The sequence below is a fragment of the Platichthys flesus genome, chromosome 5, assembly GCF_949316205.1.
Source record: "Platichthys flesus chromosome 5, fPlaFle2.1, whole genome shotgun sequence".
Classification (NCBI taxonomy): Eukaryota; Metazoa; Chordata; class Actinopteri; order Pleuronectiformes; family Pleuronectidae; genus Platichthys; species Platichthys flesus.
In genome coordinates, this window is record NC_084949.1 from 13,178,444 (window position 1) to 13,197,056 (window position 18,613).

At 42.8% G+C, this 18,613-nt stretch overlaps 1 protein-coding gene across 1 annotated transcript in view; it reads right to left on the reverse strand.

The window, feature by feature from the left end:
* Positions 1-6,925: 6,925 nt before the first annotated feature.
* The window catches only part of LOC133954431 (alpha-1,6-mannosylglycoprotein 6-beta-N-acetylglucosaminyltransferase B-like), a 100,961-nt gene continuing 89,273 nt past the window's right edge, over positions 6,926-18,613 (reverse strand). The window contains exons 12-18 of the mRNA XM_062388860.1: positions 17,987-17,992; positions 15,736-15,894; positions 15,346-15,492; positions 14,739-14,855; positions 11,718-11,792; positions 10,010-10,293; positions 6,926-8,830 (exon numbers count right to left, since the gene is read on the reverse strand). Coding sequence (XP_062244844.1) covers positions 8,632-8,830; positions 10,010-10,293; positions 11,718-11,792; positions 14,739-14,855; positions 15,346-15,492; positions 15,736-15,894; positions 17,987-17,992 — 987 coding nt within the window. The 3' untranslated portion in view covers positions 6,926-8,631. The remainder of the gene's footprint in view (positions 8,831-10,009; positions 10,294-11,717; positions 11,793-14,738; positions 14,856-15,345; positions 15,493-15,735; positions 15,895-17,986; positions 17,993-18,613) is intronic.

Sequence of the window (18,613 nt, forward strand, 5' to 3'; positions counted from 1 at the left end):
AGCCCGCCTGCTGAGCACCCTCACTGGGCAGAGGGAAACCAGAGGCCAGCCTCCCTAACGACCATTCACATCTCCACTGTCTTTCAGCATCGTCCACTGTCTCTGTCTTTTTATCTGTCAAACAAATCATTTCTTTCTTGAAACATCGGAGGAAAGACACCAGGAACGAAAGATTCTTCCTGAATCCATGTGGAGACTTAATTGGACTTACAGTTTTAGCTCCCTCAGACTGTGCTGTGACAAACTGCTTCAGTGATGCATTAGTTCCATTAGCTTCAGATATTGTTTCTACTAAAACAAGTACATTTTTTTTTTATACTTTTGAAGTGGTTGATTATGTTTTATTCATAGTGACACAAAAAAAGGATAAATCTAAGTTAACTCAGTCTTCAAAACATTTTAAGTGGTATGGACTACTGGATTTACATTTGGTGCAGTCCACCAACAGTATGGATTTGATGGTGACTTAATATGCAGCCAGTTTTAACAACACATTGAAATGTAATCATTTTATTTGTTTTGAAATAGTATCTATACTGGATTTCTTTATGGCTTTTCCAAAAATCTTGTGTCTCTTGAAAAGCGCTACATCAATTTATTATAATTGTTATTATTATTAAATGATTATGAAACATTTCTAAATCTGAACCTTGTGGCTTTAAAAGAAAATGTAGACAATGAGCAAGAAACTCTCCTTAATCCGGAGATGTCTGCATTCTTCGTATTTGAATGTTAGGAACCTTCAGCAGTTTCTTTCTCACATGGACTACCCCCCCCCCCCCCCCCTCCTCTCAGGACCCTGGCAGGAAAGTTCTGGAAAATGTCTGGCGATGCTCAATTGACATGAACAAATTTCAGAAAAACGTCCAGACCTCAGTGCACGTCTGAAAGCAGCTTGACTGTGCCATGACAACCGCTGCTGAGCCACCATACACACACTATCTCTCTCACACAAAGTTCTCCACCTCATTACTGCAGCTCCCTGAGGGGATCCTTATCAGTTTTAGCCTGTCTCACCTTTACTCCAGCTTTGAAAGAGGGTAGGAGGGAAGGAGGACGGATGCTTAGATGCAGGGATGGAGGGATGATGAAAGGAGGGTGCAGAAACGAGAGGGGTACTGCAGGTGAGGTGGTCAGAGAGGAGCGGAGAGATGCTGTGGGGAACCTGGACATGAGAACAAAGATGGAAGAAATGCATGCAGCTCATTGTTCCACTGCCCTGTGAGCCTCTGTCATTTTGAAACTGAGGGAGAGAAAGAAAGAGAGAGAGAGAGAGAGAGGGCAGGATGGGAGGTGGATTCTTTTCCATCTGGGGAATCTGTCATTGATTTGCTGCTCTTTAAATGTTTGCACGTCCCCTTTTATTTACGCAAAACTTCATTTATTCACGCTCCCGTCAATTCTCAGTCGAAGACAGCCAGCTAGCTATGCATTATTGACGAGGATGCTGTCGACCTCTCGTGGCTCCAATCTCCCCTGTTTCTTCCTCTCCGCCTTCTTCTACTTCTCCTTCTTCCCTCTTTCTGTCCCTCACATCTTCCCTACTTCATCTCTCCTTTCGATTTAATTTCCTCCTTTTCCCAGCTATCCATCTCTCCCCCTCTAATTGAGTTTGCACCTCATCAACTTCTCCACCTTATATTATTTCGTCTTTCTTCTCTTTCTCCATATTTCCACTCTTCCATTTCCTATTTATCTCTCTCTTTGTCTCCGACTCTGGTTGATCCGGAGGTATTTTAGAGCAGAACCACGGTGAATCACAAATCCTCACGATTTTTCGGAGGAAAACAACAGTGATTCTTTCAGACATACTACACACAAGCTCCCTATTGTTCTCAACTGTGATGACAGCACGTTGTATACACCTGTATAAAGATTCATGCTGCTGCCTTGATCACTATGTTCTCCCAAGTTTGAACCCTGCTTATCTACAGGGTTGACACAGCGGGGGGAGAATTCTTTCCAGAGGGAGAGGCTGAGATATAGCAGCACATCTGAGGCGAACAGGAAACAGGCCCACTCCACCTTGATGTGAAAAAGCCCAGCGGGATTTGACCACATGACTAAAGGCACTGATAGCATCCTCCTCCTCCTCCTCCTCCTCCTCCACTTCAAAAGAACATCAGCTTCATTAAAGAGAAGTGCCAGGAAACATGAGAATGCGCTACAAAGAGATGAGTGTTTGTCCTCATATCCGGAGGCAAGCCTGCATTCACAATCACACACGTTCGTAAAACAGCTTTCATTTGGTTACAGGCTTCGACGCAGCAGCTCACACACAATAGTAGGATTGAAAAACGCACACAAACGCACATGCAAACACGTGCACTCTGGTATAATCAAAGGCTGAACGGGGACAGCGCTGTGTGTGCTGGGGTACAAAAAAAACAAAAATCACAAGGGAAGTGGTAATTAGGACCACACATACTGTGGCTGCGACAGTGAACACACAAACAAACAACCTGTGTGTCAGTAGGATTGTTGTGCCAAATGTTTGGCAGGTGAATTGGACTCTCGAGAACCCTCAAAGAAACAACTCACAAAACAGGAAGAAACAAGAGGGAAGGAGAGGAAGGGTGGAAAACAGGGTTGTTGTTTGAGTTTTGAGGAAAACAAGTATCCGTGACCAGAGAAGAGATGGGACACTCAATGCAGACGCATCAGAGATAGGATGAGATGCCGAAGCGCGGTTGTTTTGAAACACTGATCTGTAATGTCACGTGAGCATGCCTATAAGTGATGTTTCGGTACACACCTAATGTTGGTTCGAGCTTTGGGTAGGAATCTTGCAAGTCAGAAGTGAGATGTGGCTGAGTCGGTATTGAGCTGTGTAAATCAATCTGTTCCTGTGCTGATTAATTATTGTTTGAACACCATAAATAATGTGCTTGGATGTGGTTCTAATTCAATTCCTTTAATAGCCGACAGCCCATATCAGTCTGATAATAAGCTCATTATTGCTGCTCTGTAAATACAGTTGCCCACGCAGTCTGGAAACACTCAACACACACACACCGACTCAAATAAGACTGAGGCATGCATGTGGAGACAGAATACCCACACAGGTACATTTCATTATTTAACTCTGGACCTCAGATACCTTGAGATACTTGTATTTTACTTGAATATTTAAGTTTTCATTTTGGTCACCTTTTAAGGACAACATATTTTCTTTACTCGTGGTTTCGCTCACGTCTACCATAACTTGTGAGGGGAAACAACACTTGGAAGGAAAAACACAGTTAGCCTGTTTCTGTTGTGTTTGTTTTCTGGGGAACAAGAAGCAGCATCAGAGTTATTGTTTAGTGAGAGTCTTTGTCACACACGCTCTTTAAACACAGAGCAGATGTGCAGTTTTCAGTGAAGAAGGCTTGATTGGACATCGGTGATCAGCTATTCTCTGTGTTAATGTTTCCCACTGTGGATTCACTGAAAATACTTCTGACCAGTACGTAGCTGAGAGTCATGATATAAACAGTTTTGCCAGGGATGTCATTGTAATAACATTGTTGAGATCTTAAATGTGATATGAAAATATGTGAAAAAAAGGGAATATCATGCAAGAAAAAAAAAGGAAAAGATTGATAGCATGCTGAAGATTGATAGCATTATAACACTAACGTTATTTTAAGGTTGTTGTGAAATAAGTGATCATCCAACATTGAAAAGATTTTAAAATGAAATATATCAATTCTCGTAACTTTGTAATCCTTATTAATGGAGAAAAGCATACATCTGCAGGTCTCTCTCCCAGCTTGCCGGTGATTCGCAAGGCATTCTGGGTATTGGGACATCCTACCCCTACACATGAAGGCTCAAAACAAAGGGGAAGGGCTAAGGGCTAGCACCAAGGGGTGAAATGGGATCGGGCCTTAATATCTTTAACCCCTCCCTTTCGGAGCTTAGAGGTGGATGCTGGGCTGGTGGAGGGGCAGAATCAATGGGCAGCATCACTGACGCAGGTTAGATGCATTGACAAGCAAAGGGAGAGATGGGAAATCTTTGCAGATGAAATAGACCGTCATCTCGGGGGGGAGGGTATGTGATCGAGGATTGTGGAGCGAGGGGCATGCCACGGGAAAAAAATCAAAGGCAAATAACAGAGGCAGATACTGTATTTACATCCAGATATGACAAGTTGTTTGTGCATTAATTGTATCTTTGGCTATGATTTTGTGTTTGGATCATGGTACTCTGTCGGGACGGCGGCTTCAGTCAAAATGAATTGTGGAAACTGGAAAAAGAAAGAATTCAGCAGGGATCGTAGCCTGAAGGTATCCTGAACACTACTTAGATTCAAGTTGTGCTATATCTATTCACACACACACTCACACACTTTGTCCTTCAGAGTTATTTCAAAAGACAGTTTGATTGGGGTCCTCCAAAAAAAATGCAGCTGTAGGAAAACTTCCCCATCTGGCTTCCAGGTAGCTGTGTGCATTAAGTTTGAAAGTCACCCTGAGAACAGATCAAACTCCAGGAGAAGGACATACAGCTTCAGTGCTTCAGTTCCACGTGCGTTCTTCCACAATATAACTCGATATTATACCAAACCACGAGTAGGAACCTTGTCCCCCTGGAGTTATGTTCCTGTTTGGGCTCATTTGCATCAGTTATTTATATTCATTGCCAAACAGGAAAGAGTGAGGTTCATGCAGTGTAGTGAAACACAAAGGTGTGAAGGTTAGGGAGATAGGACAGCATAACAAGTGTTTCATATCTTCACTGTAAGCCTGTGTTCAGATTCCTGTATTGTACTGAAAGCTGGTTTTGATATCTTAGTTTAACCAATGCCAGTCTCTCCCTAACCCGAGAGGAACATTTTGACATTTAGGGGAAATAAATAATATATATATATATATACTGTATATGTATTTGCATGAAATTTAGATGAGAAGATTGACACCACTCTTACATCTGTTCATTAAGGAAGCAATGGTATATTTGTAAAAGATAAGATTGAGATATAAGGAGTTAATTAGTGATAAATATATAAAAAAATATGAGAAAAGGGCAGATTTATAAATAATGAACTGACCTGTCTTTGTTGTTTCCTCCCGATTTCCAGTCTTTCTGCAGAACTGGCTCCAGCTTCTCTCATCTCATTTTCATCCGCTTATCCGGGGTCGGGTAGCGGGGGGAGCAGCTCAAGCAGGGGGCCCCAGACTTCCCTTTCCCGGGCCACATTGACCAACTCTGACGGGGGGATCCCGAGGCGTTCCCAGGCCAGTGTTGAGATATAATCTCTCCACCTAGTCCTGGGTCTTCCCCGAGGTCTCCTCCCCACTGGACGTGCCTGAAAAACCTCCCAAGGAAGGCGCCCAGTGGGCATCCTTACCAGATGCCCGAACCACCTCAGCTGACTCCTTTCTAAGTAAAGGAGCAGCGGCTCTAATCCGAGTTCCTCAAGGATGGATGAGCTTCTCACCCTATCCCTAAGGGAGACGCCAGCCACCCTTCTGAGAAAACTCATCTCGGCCGCTTGTACCCGTGATCTCGTCCTTTCGGTCATCACCCAGCCCTCATGACCATAGGTGAGGATAGGAACGAAGATCGACCGGTAGATCGAGAGCTTTGCCTTGCGGCTCAGCTCTCTTTTCGTTACAACGGTGCGGTAAAGCGAACGCAATACCGCCCCCGCTGCTCCGATTCTCCGGCCAATCTCACGCTCCATAGTACCCTCACTCGCGAACAAGACCCCGAGGTACTTGAACTCCTTCACTTGGGCTAAGGACTCATTTCCTACCCGGAGTAAGCAATCCATCGGTTTCCTGCTAAGAGTCATGGCTCCAGCTTCTTGTTGAACATATTAATATGAGAGATGCAGCAATTTTCTTATCCAACCCTAAGTGCAGCTAAATGTTGACCTTTTAAAATCTAATAACCGTAATCGTAGGCTGTGTGTTTCATTCAAAACCTATTTTACTAGGTATTAATCCATGTACTGACTTTTAATTCATATGAATGATCATCACAGTGCAACCTTTCCATTAGTTGCAGCCGACTGATGTAGCAGAGGAAAGACTGATTTTCTATGAGAGTACTTAGAACCTTTTTTATTATCATTGTAAATATTTCCGGATGAATTGTGGGGATGAAAAGTGCTCATCGCATCCGCAGTGGCCTCTGGTGTTAAATTGTGATCGCAGTGAGCTGATGAATGGGGGTGACATTTTTCTCCCTATGCTCGAGCAGGTCAATGAGGATTTGATGAATCTACTTTGGTATTCACACTTGTGATTTATTATTCATTGAATTTGGCTTTATAGTCGCTGGGATTCAGACCAAGAGCAGCTGTGTCGCACACACGTGCACAAACACTTAAGAGTACATGTAAATAAGTATACCACCTGTTTTCACGAAGAGCAGGACAGAGATTTTGGACATCTGCTCATGGAGCCACAGACCCACTGAATGTATCAGAGAGGCTTGAGTTCTGAGGCCAGTGTGAAACCATGATGTAGAAGGACCACTGTTAACCTGCCTGAGATGCTACCACATGTCTGTTACATAGATTAGGAATTTCTAGATAAGAGCACTCTCAGTTTAATAAACCAAAGGTATCCATGTATGTATATGAAAGGGGTCTTCAAAGCTTTAGATAGTTAATGAGTACATACATGTATAATCGTCACTATTTCCATGAAATCAAACCCCAGTTTTGATGCTTTTAATGGAAGTAGCTGTGTGGCCATTAGCAAAGAGTGGCCATACTTCCACCGAGGCCAACACCCTATTTTGCAATGTTGAATAATTGAATAGATGGATCCGCCTCTTTGTCCGATTCTATGCTAAAAGTTGATAGGATCTTCTTGGTCCATGTCCCATCCTCCTACTAAGTTCCATGGAAATCAGTCGATATCTGTCATCCTAACAGCTGATATGAGCAACAACTGCCACTTCACTGTAAAAGCATTCAAAGGGGTAAAACAGAAAGTAGCTTTTATTGTGAAGCAGTAACAGGATGTGCCAATTCTTAAAAACAAGTGTACAGAACTTCTGCAGTTTAGACAGCAGGTCAGTTCCATAGCATGGAGTAATGGAGCAAGATGGAGATGCTCCGCCGATGAGCGCACAACTACTCACGACGTGTGCAGCAGGAAATCAGATCACATTGTTGTTCATGGCCTAATGAATAAAGGTCAGTTATTAACCATTGTAAATATGTTTTATTATTTCAGAATAACGCTACTCAACGAGACTTAAACTGCTGTTACCATGGTTATCTGGATTCCTGCCAAGTGTTTCAGTGTCAAACCAATAAAATAATACTAAATGATATTTAAAACCTTGAATCCCATGCAATGACTTGCAACGAAACATTTTTTTCAACAACACAGCAGCTAAATGAGTAAAAATGTTCACATTATTGCATTATTCCAACAGTTTCTATGTGAATGTGTGGTGGAACTTTCCAGCTTCACTGATTTCCAGTGTTGACGACCACGAGAACACGGACGTGAACTTTACTTCTGTCGGAATGAAAAACACATTGTTCACTATCAGCAAAAAACTGGAACGTTCAGTTTCCAAAATCTGATTTTGTCATCCTCTCTCTGTCACTTTCTAATCGACAGATCTGACCTGCTCTGGCTCACAACTTAATGTGAAAAAGATCAGACGTTGCCTCCTGCACGCAGATTCAATTAATAGGAATGTGATTGAAAGACGGGAGGCTGGTAACTTTCCAACAGAAAAAAAGTTCAGAAAGAACACAGTGCAGAGCAGATACAATATAAAACCCACCTCAACACTTCATCTGTTCAGATTTTTTTTATTTTATGATTTTTGTTTTTCCAACATAAAGCCCGTTCAGGACTCTTAAAAATCCATCTGAGAGCTCTGAAGGCTTATTTATTGAAAAATAATCTTGTACCCTTTATCTTTGTCCTCTGTCCTGCGTCTCTCTGTTTTTGTGACCAGAGATGATTGCATTGACCAACGTTGCCTCAGTCTTGCGGTTCAGTCTGATAAATGACTCCATCCGTCACTGGAGGAGGGGGGGAAGAGTCAGGGAGATAACCAGCTGTCCATCATCCTTTGTCCAAGTGCCGAGAGGAGATTGGATATTGACCCGAGGTTGCCTTCTCCGAGTTGCTATATTTGAGGACTCTGTCATGGATTTGAAGCTGCGGTACTGATACCGAGTTTCTCTGCAGTCATGTAAGTTGTACATTTTCCAACTTAAACCCCTTACTTCAGTTCAGAAAATGAAAAGTTGTGTCTCACATCTTGTAGGAACTGTTAATCTGTAGTCGGAAGGTGGTTGTAAACGTCGGTTGGCTTGGAGAGATGTAACCCAGCCTTTACTCTTCAGTGAAGTAAACTTCCCTGTTGTACTGACACCTGGTATCATGCTACCCTTGTCCTAAGAAGCCTCGCTTCTATACGTCTCCAGCGTGTTACAGTAGAACATACTGCTCTAACAACTACAATCATACCGGCACCTATCCAGGCCGACTGTAAAACATTGCATGCCTGTTCCTCATCCTCCTACAGTTTCAGTGGGGAAGCTGCGTCACTGCACCATCAGCTCACGTGTCTCACCTGCTCTGGCTGTGGCTGCCTCGCAGTGTCCTGTGCCCCGCCTATCTGTCTGATTCTTATGTCTGCCCCTCACATGCCCTGTCATTATAGACAGTCTCTGCACAGCGCCACCTGCCCATGGCGGAAGTCTCTGCAGGGGCAGAGTCGTCTGTATTTGGGGGAGTGACCTGCACAGCTGAAGAGGAGGGGGTCCCGCTGGAGGCCACACTCCTTCCGCATCACGGAGAAGGCGGGAAGGATGTGGTTGATCTCCGAGTCGACCACATCGCACTGCACCTCCAACCTGAACAGAGAAGCAGAGAAGCAGAGGTATGAACACAAACAATTCACCAGGTTTAATCACAGAGAAAATGTCTTCATCGTGTTTAGAAAGCAAAAAGTAATGAAAGTCATCTTTATTTGGCAGAAGCTCAAATAAATCGGAGAGTAGAGACGAGAGGAAAGTGACAAGTTAGTCGAGAAGTGACAAGAAAAGTCGGAAAAACTGCAGGAATGCGATGTGATGGTGAGAAAGAGAACTGGTGTCAGAGAACAGACGTGAGCTGCAAGGAGGAGACCGAGGTGAAAAGGAAAGAGACACTGTAAACCAAGACAGACAGGAAGAAGAGCAGGAGCTGGAAACAGTCAGGAGGGAGCGACTCAAACACCATCAGGGTTTCTGCTTCAGAGCTCTGAAAAGTGCAATATCTGATACCTAAGTTTATGGTTCACCTGCCTGCAACTGGTTCAGTAAACCACATCAATACAAGGTCAGAATCTGCCTCACCCTGTATTCATCTAGAGTTCAAATGTAGGGCTGGACTTATTGTTCAGCCCTTTTCAATCAGTTTTTACAAGTGGCCATTTTACAAGCCTTGCAATCATGCTGCTAAATAGGAAACCCATTGTTTTGTTTCATATTCAATTCAGGGCCCGGCTCCCTCAGAGGATGAATTGGTAGAACGATTATGTTCCACAGACCAGGCTGGCCCTTTTCCATAGCTCCTTTAATCCAACGGGTGAGCCAATCTATCCCATGATTCATTGTGCGCAGGTGATGAAGGTAATTCAAGCTAGCGTTGCGGGCGGGGGAGTAAGTGCAGCCACTCAAAGTGATGCAAGAGAAAGGGCAGAACACGCTGGTGACGCAAGTAGAAAATGGTACGTAGACCAGCTCGCTCATTTCGCCTCAGAAGCCCCTGTATTTGGACACTGTGGGTTCAGATGATATTACAAGACATTTTTATACAAATTTATGGAGCTAATTATTTATTTACTGAAGATGCTCTTTCTATTAATGCAAAGATGAGAATGCATGATGAGATATCACACTATAACTATAATTGTTGTGGGAAAGTCAAACACGGGAATTCAAATGGCGTCATGACAAGTATCAACAGGTAGACGTCCCCATTGTTGCTTTTTAGTTTGGACCAAACTGTTTCGGTTTGGTTGTCAGACGGTGAGCTCCTTCTGGACGTACCCGTGCAGCGCCTCCTTGTTGTTGATGAAGCGGAAGTGAGCGGGCTCACAGATGAACCCAGCTGACTGGCATGCCTCCACGCAGGACTGGCCCTCTTGAGATACGAGCAGCCTGAGGGACCTGAGAGGAGGCCAGGCAGGCGGAGCCGTCACACTGGATGACCAACCGAGGGCGGTGGAATTGGGAATGGGCACGAACAGATGTCCTGCTGTCCTGCTGCCACCTGCAGACCCCTGTTTGGAGAGGTTGGCTGGAGTGAAAGGAGGCTCTGGGGCACAGAAGTCCTGCAGGGGACAGATTAGAAGAATTAGTTTGAGCAGTTACATTTTAGTGCTGCTACTGTTGGACTGAGGCTGTTTAGACTGTGTTTATAGGCAGAATGACGATGCAGCCCAGTGGACAGCATATTAACTGTTGCTTGTTTCAAAGAGCAAGCTTCCCCCCTGTGTCTGCTGCCCAATGACATTGATGTCCACTGGCTAAATCCAACACCACTAACAGTCTTTACTAAGTATAAAGTCGATGCAAGTTCACAAGAGCAGAGCTGCCCTTCCACTCTGCGCTGCTGCTGTCTACGTGTCTAATCTGCTTTACAGGACTGAAAGCAAAAAGGTTCACCAGGCCTCAGATACGGTGGCTGAGACGTTTCACAGGAGGGAATTAATGGAAAACATGAATGCAAATACCCAAAGATACCAATGAACAGAAACATAACCACAACAGATGAGGACAACAACAGCAGTTACTTATTGTGATCAAATCATAGATGTAAGCTGAGCTGTTATTTCTGTAAACCTGGACAAACCAGTCTCCACTTAAAATAGGATGGGATTTGGTGCGTTCACATTTTAAATAAGGCTTCACCAGTTTTTCACAAAATAATTCTGCCTGTTCATCGTCAACATCTGTTGTTTCTCACTATCCTTGTATTTCTGTTGTGTGGCTTTTGCGTTTGTGTTTCCATGAACACACTTGTGTGTGGCGTCATGACCTCAGCACCTGTTTCTATGTAAAGTCTTGGTTAACAAGACAATTAGTTTGTGTCTGTGTCCAAACCAGCTGGCGGCCATGGATCCGACAAAGGTTGCTGAAAGACGCTCTGCAGTTTGTCTGAGATCTAGCTTTTAAAAAAAACTGTCTTTCTTTCATGCAACCCCTCCATCACTATCATCCTCACACTCTCTCCTTCTTCATCCCTCCTCATTAGTGGCAGAAGGCCGTCTGCTTTCGAGCCGCAGGGCAGAGATGTGGTTCGTAATGAGAGTTAGCGTGTAGATTAATCACAAGTCTACATACATGGAGTGCACACACACACACACACACAGGCTGTTGAATGCACACAGTGATGAAATATTGAGCTGAGGTGGGAGTTTGACGGCTGCAGAAAAGAGTTTATGTATGATTGAGGAGGACGTGTGGTGACTATAGGAGACAATCTGTGCAAGCAGGTGTGTTTTTAAATGTTATTAAATTGTATTAAACAAGGACAATGCACGAGAACATTCATCTCAAAAGGAGAAGAGACGATTTCCATCTGCGGTCCTTGGGCAGGTACACACCAACAATCATTTACACACAACACCTTCAACATCTCTATCACAGAACCAGTTATACAGACAATTCTATAAGTCCACATCAACATAGACCAGCACATTCATTCAATAACTTTCACTGTATCACTTGTGTGTGGACGTGGACTGGACCTCACCTGATGCTGTATGTAGGCGTGTACTCTCTCCAGCATCCCCTCACAGGTGTACTCATAAGGCAGATACGGCTCGACCTGAAAACGACACACACACACACACACACACACACAGACACACACAGTCCTTGTTATTACTTCCATATTGGGAGCGTACTGCTGCGTGCGTTTTTTGCTCTCCTCCATTGTTCACCCTAATTGCAATAAACTGTCTCTCCTCCCCGTTCATTTTAGCAGAGGAAAGGTTTCTATTGTCAGATTCCTACGCGGCCTAATCACTGCATGCCACTGCTTGGAAACTCATTAGACTTTATTTGCATACCAATAGATCATACCCTGCTGTGATGTGCAGCTCTTGTGAGTAAAGCACACTTTTGATTGGCCCTAATTAGAGATGAGCTGGAAGCATTATAATATTCTCTTGCGTTTCTAGCTAATACTGATGTGTTCAATATAAGCCACCGAACTGCGACATAACTGGATGAATGTAAAATGATTGCATAGTAAGACTTGACGTAAATTGATAAGCTGATTTAATAAATGGCTTTATATTCTGTTTTTTGAATTGGCAGGGTTTGAAGTGACAAAAGGCGTAGGGGCCCTCTGCAACATCTTCCTACAGGCAGGTTGCCTTTGTAAATGATACACAACTCGGTGAATTGCACTCGCAATCTGAAATCAAAGCAGTCTAATGTTCACCCACATGTGAAATCAGACTTGGCCCATTTCAAACGAAAAACAACTGGGAAGCAAGTGTGCAGGGATGATGCAATTTAAAAAGTTCTGCACACTGCAAATCTGATCAAAGCCTTTTGTTAATCTACTTTGTAAAGTGGAGCAGGTGAACAGGAGTGACACACAAACAGGCCTCCTGCAATAACAATCCACAGGATGTAGTTTTCTTTCCCTTTCTTTCTTTTCTTCACGTCACTTTTCTCGACATAGATCCGGTTCAGACCTGGTTTTTAAATCTTAACTTAAGCTGAGCTCAATTTGTGGCCACCACCACAATATCAACAATATTGCGCCACCACATCATTTTCAATTTGTTTTACATTTTTCAAAAAGATAAAATCATACTTCATTGTAGAGCTGTGTGCAACACATTGATTCACTCAGCCACTCCACACCTCACTCATTGTCTCATTGATCTGCCACCTGTCAGTCATCATCAATGATGACCAGCAGATGACGAAAATCTTTTTAATAATGTGCACATAGTTGAAACCACAAAATTTTACCAAACATTTAGGTATCAATCTTTTGCACATGTTGCTTATAATTATGTTTAAAATAAATGTAAACATAATCTGCACAGAGGTCTTTCACTACAAGCACCAGGTCAGAAAGGACAGACACTGAAAGCTACAGATATACAAAGGGGGAGCTGAAGATATCCAGGGAATAACAAAACAAAGGATGAGTCATAAAGAAAGAAAAAAGAAAGAGAGCTATGGAGAAAGGATTTATTGGAACATGAGCTTGTCGGCCAGCGATTGCTTCGTCCTGCAAGAATGAACATGAGCCTCACACAGTGTGTGTGCGTGTGTGTGTGTGTGTGTTTGTGTTATAGTTAATGGCTGTAATGTGCAGGTAAGGCTCTCACCGCTGATCCACCTGACCTGGGCAATTTCCGTGTTGCTGACTCTATGATCCAATTGTTGTTAGGTGTTTGTGTGTTTGGCTTTGAAAAGGTACCAGCAGTAGAATTTTATCTGACTCAGTGTGTGTGCGTGTTTGTGTGCTGGGGCATTGTGCCTCCAGTGAAGGGTGAAGTGGTCTATCAGCTCGCTCTCAGTGGTCTGACAGTGCAGACGGAGACAGAGCAGTCAGCCGGTGCTGCTGAGCTGTAGCTTCTCTGACAACACAGACAAGACGAGGAGATGACGACGTGCGCGCGCGCGCACGCACGCACGCACGCACACACACACACACACCACACACCACACACCACACACACACACACACACACACACACACTTGCATTCCTGTCTAACTACTGTAAATGATCCCTCAGTGCCCTTTATGCATTTAAAATCAGTTCTCTCTTGGATCTGTGATATAACCTGGAATTGGCTCGATGGCAGAAGTGGAAATAAATAATGCCAGAGCCGAACTCCTGTGATGACGTTTGGCAACAACATCACAGTTTCTTCAGCTGTACTGTAACTTTGTGAAATATGAAAAAGAATCATCTGCTGGACTCCCACTCACCTCCTGCTCATGATCTCCAGACATTTAAAGCATGTGCACAAGAGTAATATACTGCTTATTAACTATGAACTGAAAGTGTCAGTTTCATGCACTTGTTGGTGCTACATACATGTATACATGCACAAATGTAGACATGTGAAGAGTTAATGTTGAGTGTGAAAGGCCCAGAATATGTCATATGTCTGTGTATTCTTCTTTCTCACAATCCCTCCCTCTTTTGTTCTTTCCAGAAAGATCCAATCTGTGTGGTTGACTCCATAATTAGCCTCTCTCCCACTCACGACAGTTCCAAGCATCCTCAAATTCTCCATCAGTCCACATTTCCTGTGCGGAACAGTTCAGCACTCTGTGATATCAGGCTGCTTGCTACTTGCTGGAAAACGTTCTCGGGAAAACTCCACTGTGCAAAGCTGCAGCAGTTTAAATTCTTTAATCTTCATCACAGCTTCTTAATGGCAAAGATCATGTATAAAACCAACCTCACTGAGTAAAAGAATAGAGACATTTAATATCACAAGCCATACTAAACTATTATTAATACAAGATATTAATGACTTTCTTTTACAGACCTGAGCCAAGTGACTTGTTATGTTTTTTTCCCTCATATTAACTAACTAGATTGTTGTATGTACAGTGGGACTGATGATTAAAGCAATTATGTTTATACATTAAAGATATTTCTTGCTGATAAATGATTTAAACTGAATCAATATTTAAACTGAAACACTTTCCATACTTTAACACAATTAATTATTCAATCTACAAGTCCCTTTATCTGTGGAAGTTGCAGTGCACAGAGGGTGACAGTACCTTGGTCCTCATGATTTCCCTGATGGCCGAGTCAAACTCCAGGGAGTTGTTGTAGTCCACTGTCATGACATGAGGTTTGCCAATGTACTGCTCTGCATACGGGTGCTGGGAGGACACCTTCAGAGCAGACATGCCAGGCGTGCAGTCAGTTTGATTGTTACAGACACACACCATGCTCATTTCACATGTTGAGAAATAAAAACATTTCACAGTTATAACTTCGACATTTCTTAAATGTGATAATTCTGGCACAGAGCTCAGATATCTACAATTTGGATGTCTGGGATGTTAAAAATGCACTCACCCGAAGTAATGTCTTACTGGAATTTATCCACAGTTTATTTCACAATCATTAAAAGGAACATAAGTGGTGTTGTATGAAGGACGCCATGTTGCAGCTTCTTATCAAATACAAAGTGCATGATGCCTTCTCAGGGTCCATGGGAAATTTTATAATATTTTAACCACAATATTTTAAATTTTGAACACTTTTAAAATGGATGTCCATTTGCAACATTATACAGTTATTACATATTATATTAGATAGAAGGCATAAATATTCTAATCTGTGACTGATGGTGGGGAGAAGCAGAGGTAATGATCTTACCTCTCTAGAAGTGGGTTTGCCTCTGAAAAACTCGTGATTGAGCGAGCTGTGAGGCGGGTGGAACTTGGGTTGGAGGAAAATGCAGCCATTGGCTATTGCTTCAAGAGGGGCGGGACCTTCGTAGGGGAAGCCAAAGCCGATAAAGAGCTAGAAAACAAAATCAGAAAACGTGATTAAATTGTGGTTAATCACTTCAACATGTTTTATAGATTTTTTTTGTAATGATATACCTATATCTTTATATATATATATAAACCCAGGTCTTAATTAATATAAGAGTGCAGGCCTGTGACAAAGTCAGAGTAGAAGCTGCAGATGAAGTGTCTGTGTGCACTCACACAGGAACTGATAGAGTATGTGTGCAGGTAATATTTTCAAATAGCCTCTTGCCTTGGCCTTGCGCAGTAGTTGCTGCAGTTCATGCTGGGGCAGCAGGCCGTGGTTCTTCACAAAGGCTGGAACCTCCGGAGGTCTCTGAGTCTCATAGTACACTGTGCCGTGGACCTCCATGTACATGTGGAGAATCTGCAGGAAACCCTCCTTACCCTGCTGAGAGGGGAGGAGAAAACGATGGGTTGGTGAGACGACGGTTAAGAGGTGAAGAGGAGGAGCGTTAATGGAGAAAGACCAGAAAAGAACAGCACAGAGAGGAATATGATTAAAGACTCCAGAGTACAAGCAGTGTTTCTGTGTTTGTTTTGTCTCTGATCTGAGTGTGAGCTGTCAGCTGTCTGAATGTGCAGCTGTCCGCTACTGGTGTCAGTGTGTGTGTGTGTTTGTGTGTCACATCTAAGAGTATGTGTGTGGTACGAAAATGTCTTTTATTCTGTAATTTGCAACATAAAAACAAAGACAAATCTGTGATAGGTGTATAGATCCGGCTTAGGTTCTTATAAAAAGGAGAAGAGACAATGGGGGGAAACTGGCATGTGAACCACACTGCATACAAAACCCTGTTTTCTCACCTTTTTTTTTATTCATAAGACACCTTTTGGTTTCGATTGGATACTTGTACGCTCTGCGTTGCTACCTACAGGGAGACTTCTTTGCCCCTTAAGGATGAAAAACAGCCCCGAGATGCAAAATCCCATTTTAAAGTAGGTTGGCAAAAGAATAACCCGATTAAATCAGTTACTGTTTACCAAAAGAAAAAAACAATACCTAATGCATTTTAACTAGCTTAAAGGGGAAAGATAGTCATTATTATTGTGTGCGGCATTCACCATGTAGCTGAATCTCTTTTACCGAATTGTGTCTGCTTATTTTTCCAAACAATATTAGCATTATATATTTATGAGGGAGAAAGCCACACTTTGAAAAGTCAAGGTCAAGCTTACGGCTCTGGGAGAACAACAACCACCGGCACGAGCTAAGAAGCGAAAATTGAATCATGTGAATGGAGCATAACCCTGGGCCAGAGTATTGACTGGCTGTCCGGTGTTAAGCAGCTTACTGTAGCCCTGCTCAGTGGTGGAACCCCCGCAGCCATAATAGGAGGCTGTGGCGATCGATAGCTTCCTCTGTGAGGATTTTCCCAGCCAATTAGGAGATTAGCTCAAGCGCTAAGTGCAGCAGACAACATGAATTAGCAGCTGGGGAAACATGCGTGGAAGAGTGTAGATTCTATAGCCGGCTCTCGCAACGGTTTGTGTGTGTGTGTGTGTGTGTGTGTCTACGTGTATGTGTGTGTGTTACTCTCCCAGCATGCATTGGATTAGGAATGGTAATGAGTATGTTCTGCTGTGCTGGTTTTTATAGCTCACCTCATTTTATGTGGATTTAAGAAAATGGGTTTTCAGGGCATTAACAAGTGCAGCCTTGTATGTTGGAAGATTCCAATCAACATAAAGGGAGAATAACACACTAAGTTTCCTGTCTTAAAATATCGCCGACATTGATTACAATTAAAAACAGAGGCAAACCGGGGCAAACTGTCTGAATGACCGAATTCTATTAGTGAAGAACTCTCTTAAAAGTCTTGAATATGCATTTGACGGATGCAGTCCAGATATCAAGTTAAAGGCTATAGCTAAATTCAATATAAATGTAATTGGCATCTTTACCAGTTTTAAAAATGTTATGTCATAGGTAACATTTGCTGTTGTAGCTGAAGTATAAATCTTACTGAATCCAATAAAGTTGACTCTCATTCAAGATTTTTATGCGGTTCAGCCTCGATTTACAACTCGTCGTTGATGATTATATGACTGCTGTGAATGAGGAGTGAGTCACTTGAGGAGCCAGCAGATTCCATTTACTGCGTTGGCCACGTTAACCACGTCGTGCTGTCATGAGTTTCATTTTTAAAGACAAAATCATCGGTTAACTAGACAAAACACACATCCTTCAAATGACTGGCTGCCTGACCAGTCTTTGTGCTCTCCGACATGATGGAGGATAAAAAGATAATCACTGTTATGCATTGAGCTCTGAAGAGTGATGACAGTGCTGAAGCTGAATATACACTGTCACAAGTAGTTTCTAATAAATCGCTTTACTCAAATGAGACGTAATAAGAATTGTGCGGATGTCCTGTGTGTTTATGAAAAAGTTAACATTATGTTGTGTTTTTTTGCAATGGCATTGGCTGTCACATGGACATATAGTTACAGGATTTTTATAGAAAAAAACAGGCTCTTACCTGAAGCTAATGAGCATCCAGCCAGATACAATGGTGCACAACAGAAAGAGAGAGCGAAAGAAGAAAACATAATCAGATATGAATGTGAATTGTCTGGTACGATAACAATACATTAAATTGGGAAGCACTTGCAGATTACTGTGCTTTACACTCTCCCTCATTTACATGTTTTTTCCACAAGGCACACATATAAAGAAATGCAGGTAATTGTACAGGCAGACAACTTCTTTGTAACCGTTTTAACAATGGAGTCACCACTGTGACCTTCTACACCATGCTGAGGGAAGCAGGCAACGCTTCCACATGAAAATTGCCTGTAAATCAAAAGTGTGTAAATTGTGTATGTAAAGCCACATAAAGCTGAAATGTAATGGTACACACAGCACGCTGTGCAAATGATGGATTTTTCTGTTAACACTGCGGTTCATGGTTGGACTTGCAGTGCGTGAGTGTGCGTGTGTTTGGGAAACTGTGTGCGTCAGCACTCACAGAGGACTCATCCCGTTGGATTAAAACAGTGCCGCATAAAGTGAAACCAATCATGTATATGTGTAGTCATACATACATGTCATGGTATGTCATACATACATGTTATATATGTATGACTCTGTGTGTGCATAAAACATG